The following is a 5,110-nucleotide window of genomic DNA, read 5'->3' on the forward strand; positions in this document are numbered from 1 at the left end:
TAAACCAATTAAGAAAACCCTAATAAAAAAAAATGAACGCGCTCATGGAAGGTGGAGCCGACCAGGCAGTGCAGCAGCCCACCGGGCAACGTTGACCTTTCTTCATAGGAAAACCCTAACCAAAATTGCGTCTTTTCCACACATTTCTTTCTTCTGCAAGCCCAAGACGAAAGAGAAACCCATATTTCAGTTCAAAGTCTTTCTCACCTCATCCTGTAGCCTATCCTATCATATCATTGTAAATTTTTATTCAAATCCGAACAAGAGCAACGGACGAGTTAAGTTTTTGAGGGGAGACTAATTAAGCAACGCAGTCACAGAACAAGAGTGGGTTTTTCTTTTTCTAATTCTATTTTAGGCTTTTCTTATTATCATTTTGGGGATTGTCCTTTAATTTTGTGAAGTTGGTTTTTGTTATAATCGTTTGATATTTTCGATTTAGTCATTTTATTGTTTGTTCAAAGTGTGTGCGTGTGTTTTCTTTTGAATTCTGATGAATTTTGTTTCTACGAACTCTGATTGGACTTTTATGATGAATTGGTAAATAGGTTTTTCTCTTTTCTCTGATTAAGCTAAAAAAAATTAGAGCTAATATTAGTCTTGAACTATGGGAAAACCAACTGGGAAGAAGAAGGAATTGGAGCCACAAAAGGCTGGAAATGCTAACAGTAAACCAATCAAAGCCTGTGAACGAAGCTCCAAAGCTTTCGATGAGGACACTGCAATCTTCATTAACATGTCTCAAGAGCTTAAAGAAGAAGGTAACAAGCTGTTCCAAAAACGTGACCATGAAGGAGCAATGTTGAAATACGAAAAGGCACTTAAACTCCTCCCCAAAACACATATTGATGTTGCTCATCTTCATAGCAATATGGCTGCTTGTTATATGCAAATGGGTCTTGGTGAATACCCACGAGCTATCAATGAATGTAATTTAGCTCTTGAGGTATCACCAAGATACAGTAAAGCTTTGTTGAAAAGAGCCAAGTGTTATAAGGCGCTGAATCGGTTGGATTTGGCATTTAGAGATGTCAATATTGTGTTGAGTATGGAACCCAATAATCTTAATGCGTTAGAGATATTGGAAGAGGTGAAGAAAGTGATGAGTGAGAAGGGTATTGCTATTGATGAGAAGGAAATAGGTGTTGCTATTGTAGAACAGTCTAGTTCTTCTCGATTGCGTAAGGTGGTAAGGGAGAAGTTAAAGAAGAAGAAGACTAAGAAGGTTGAGGAAACGGCAGAGGTTAAGTTGGTTGTAGAAAATAAAGCCAGTTCTGCTAAAAATAAAGCCAGTTCTGTTAAAGATAAAGCTAGTTCTGTCAAAGATAAACAAGTGATCACAAAGACCATCGTTGAGGAAGCTAAGGTTGCCAAAAAACCTATCAAAGAAGAGAAGAAAGTGGTTACAAAGACCGTTAAGTTGGTGTTGGGGGAAGATATAAGGTGGGCACAGTTACCCTCTAATTGCAGCATGAAATCAGTAAGGGAGATTGTTAAGGACCGGTTTCCTGGCTTGAAGGGTGTTCTTGTAAAGTACAAGGATCAAGAGGGTGATTTGGTTACAATAACTACTACAGATGAGCTGAGGTTGGCTGAATCTTCAGATAATCTGCAGGGTTCGCTAAAATTATATATTGCTGAAGCCAATCCTGATCAAGAGCCGGTTTATGAAGGAATAAGTGATGAGGAGCTTGAAGATAGCACAAAATCCAGTATTGGTTTTGAGAATGGAGATATTGGAAAAGATAAAGATGTGGAAAAAGGGGTTACTTGTGTTGAGGACTGGATTCTCCAGTTCGCACGACTGTTCAAAAACCATGTTGGTTTTGATTCTGATTCCTACTTGGATCTTCATGAACTTGGTCTGAAATTACACTCAGAGGCAATGGAGGATACAGTGACAAGTGATGATGCTCAAGAGGTTTTTAACATTGCTGCAGATAAATTCCAAGAGATGACTGCCTTGGCTTTGTTTAATTGGGGAAATGTTCACATGTCCAAGGCAAGGAAGCGAGTAACCTATCCAGAAGATGCTTCAAGGGATCAAATTGTTGAGCAGATTAAGGTTGCATATGATTGGGCTCGAAAGGAGTATATGAAGGCAGAGAAGAAGTATGAAGAAGCTGTGAAGATGAAACCAGATTTCTATGAAGGTTACCTTGCACTTGGACAGCAGCAGTTTGAGCAAGCAAAACTCTGCTGGTACTACTCAGTTGGGAGCAATGTTGAATTAGAAACTGAACCTTCTTCGGAAGTTCTTCAGCTTTATAACAAGGCTGAAGATAGTATGGAGAGGGGAATGCTGATGTGGGAGGAGATGGAGGAGCAGCGTCTGAATGAACTATCCAAAGCTGATAAATACAAAGCTCAGTTGCAGAAGATGGGATTGGACGGTTTTGTTAAAGATGTTGTGCCCGATGTAGCAGCAGAACAGGCTGCAAACATGAAATCACAAATATACCTTTTATGGGGTACCTTGTTGTATGAGCGTTCTGTTGTCGAATATAAGCTTGGCCTGCCAACTTGGGAGGAATGTTTAGAGGTTTCTGTTGAGAAATTTGAACTTGCAGGAGCCTCTCCAACAGATATAGCTGTTATGATTAAGAATCACTGCTCCAATGAAAATGCACTGGAAGGTAAAAAAAAGAAAAGAAGAAGAAAGGCTCTTGGGATTGTTTTTTCTTTTTTTTATCTTACCTCATGTCTTTCAGAAAAATATAGAACATATTTTCACTTTGCATTGGTTTTCAGGTCTTGGTTTCAAGATTGACGAGATTGTACAAGCATGGAATGAGATGTATGATGCTCAGAGGTGGCAGTTTGGTGCTCCATCATTCAGGCTTGAACCATTGTTTCGCCGACGGGTTCCAAAACTACATTCCATGTTGGAGCATGCTTGAGTTCTGTTGATTGGATTTTTTTACAGTTACCAAACAAATTTTTCAGTTTTTTCGTAGCTCAACTTTTGGAAGCCATGAAGTTGCATGTTAAGATAGGTAATTTTTCTATCTTTTGTTCTCTTTTATTTTTTAATCCCCTTTTGCTTTTCATATCTATCATAACGTGGTTATAACATGAATTATTAAGTTGACTTGCTATTTAATTTGTAAAACAAATTGACTATTTAGGGGTAATGTTGCATAGGCACGTGAGAACTCGTGCATTTGTTTCTGTACTCTGTATTTCTGTGTAAATGCATGGGCAACTACATCTACATATGCATGTAGATATAGATATTGATACAAACATGAAATCCAGCACCATAGAAATAATCTCTGCTGTCATGTTTGCCATGCTATCAGTACATAGCTTTTTGAACCTTTAAGAAGGAGCGCCATTCCTTATTTACACTCTTGAGTATAAAAATGCTAATAATCTATTTTCTATCCAAGTAATAATCTATTTTGGTTCCATCAGAAAAAGAAAAAAGTAATGTGATTTTGATTGGGAGTTGGGATAACTCAATAGCAATCTTATTACATAAGAACTCAATGGTCTGCAAGAATTATGGCATAGTGGCAACTAAGTTAATTTGTTATTTTGTATTGGCTCTGTACATTTTAATTTTAACATAAATGAACTCTTTGGTTGTTCATCAGTATTTCAGTTGTGATTTTCTTGAGCTTTTAATGTTAAGGTGGAATGAAGCATAATAATTTTTTGTTGATGCTTTTCTTTTGCTTGATTACAGGTCTTTTTATTCTATGGACTGTTGTGTCTATTGTTTGCTGTGGAAGCAAAGATTTGCTTAGTGTTGATTTTGACAGTGAAACTTGGGTGATTGGATTTTTTTTTTTATTGAGATTTTCTTTTTGGGGCCAGAGTGATTTTTTCCACAATTGGATTATAGTATAAGATTGAATTTATTTTAGTTTTCTCCAACAAATAAGCAAGTATTATTTTGTTGGAAGGTTTGTTGATTGTTGTTGTAGATTCTCATTGAGTCATTTGTAATTTGTTACCAATTGTTGGGATTTGTTGTATGTCACACCATAAATTCTTCTATATAATACCACTTTTCCTTTTTCTTCATTCTTTCAATATTTTCCTAGACATGGGGTTGGTGATGCCTCTTTCCAATATTTTGGAGTGCTATTATGAAATGTTTAATGTTGATTTTTTAGTCATCTAAGTCATCTACTCATACATTATTGATAAGTATGAAACTAGTTATTTATTGTTTTAATTTTACTATTTGTTATATAAATATGGCCTTATGCTTTCTAAACAAAAAAGTTCCCTCTCACATCATGTTCTTCCTTTTTCTCTCTCATTCTCTTCCCACCCACCCACCCTCCTCCACATATGCCATCAACACCATTACCTAATTCCTTCTCTGTATAACCACATCCTCCATTAACGCCGTCAATATTTTTATCTTCATATTTTTAATGATTTCAAAACTTAACTCAAGAAATATTTACTTAATTAGTACATTCATTCATGAATTTTGAGGACTTCGGTATAAGATTTTTTGGTTTATTATTATTATTATTATTATTATTATTGGAAATCTGTAGATTTTCAAATTTTGATTTTTCTTTTGAAGAAAATAGATTTTCCAAATTTTGATTAAAATGGATTCTTAAAAATAGTATAGTGATGGTCCTATGAAAATTTGATTTTTGAGGCCAACAAGGAAAAACAAATACTAAAACATTGATTATTGATTGTCTTATGAAATCTTAAGTTTTATGAAAAATACAATGTTAAATTCATGCTTAACGATGATTAGCGATAGTTTTATAAAAATTGATTGTCTTATGAAATCTTAATTTTTGTGAAAAATATAATGTTAAATCCATGCTTAACGATGATTAGCGATAGTTTTATAAAAACTTGATTTTATCGCAAATCATTGTTAGACCATGTTAAGAATCAATTTTAGCATCGTTTTCTTACCTTAAATATCAAGTTATCATGAGACCATAAATAAACATCAATCTAGCATTAATTTTTACCTCAAAAATTAAGTTTTTATGAGACTATTGCTAGACCATTGATTTAGTAATTTTGTTTTGTCTCAAAGATTAAGTTCTCATTAGACCATTGCTAAACGATTGATTTAGGATCTTTTTTGCCTTCAAATATTAAGTTCTTATAAAGACCC

The 5,110-nt window shown here is 34.8% G+C and overlaps 1 protein-coding gene across 2 annotated transcripts; it reads left to right on the plus strand.

Moving 5' to 3' along the window:
- LOC115698906 (protein PHOX1) lies at positions 1 to 4,032 on the plus strand. Of its 2 annotated transcripts, XR_009685394.1 has the most exons (4): positions 1 to 327; positions 549 to 2,636; positions 2,752 to 2,996; positions 3,692 to 4,032. XR_009685394.1 is itself a non-coding variant. In XM_061107261.1 (3 exons), exons 2-3 carry the CDS (start codon positions 608 to 610, stop codon positions 2,898 to 2,900), a joined length of 2,178 nt encoding a protein of 725 aa, XP_060963244.1. In that variant the 5' UTR covers positions 15 to 327; positions 549 to 607; the 3' UTR covers positions 2,901 to 4,032. The 2 variants fall into 2 exon arrangements, 1 of the variants encoding a protein (XP_060963244.1); XM_061107261.1 differs by having other exon boundaries at positions 15 to 327; positions 2,752 to 4,032.
- The last annotated feature ends 1,078 nt before the right edge of the window (positions 4,033 to 5,110 follow it).

This window comes from Cannabis sativa, chromosome X (genome assembly GCF_029168945.1).
Source record: "Cannabis sativa cultivar Pink pepper isolate KNU-18-1 chromosome X, ASM2916894v1, whole genome shotgun sequence".
NCBI lineage: Eukaryota > Viridiplantae > Streptophyta > Magnoliopsida > Rosales > Cannabaceae > Cannabis > Cannabis sativa.

What these genes read in the sequence shown, in the direction of transcription:
- LOC115698906 (XM_061107261.1), top strand. Translation starts at nt 608, where the DNA reads ATGGGAAAACCAACTGGGAAGAAGAAGGAATTGGAGCCACAAAAGGCT. An exon ending in CAATGAAAATGCACTGGAAG is followed by an intron (nt 2,637 to 2,751) that starts GTAAAAAAAAGA and finishes ATTGGTTTTCAG; the next exon opens with GTCTTGGTTTCAAGATTGAC.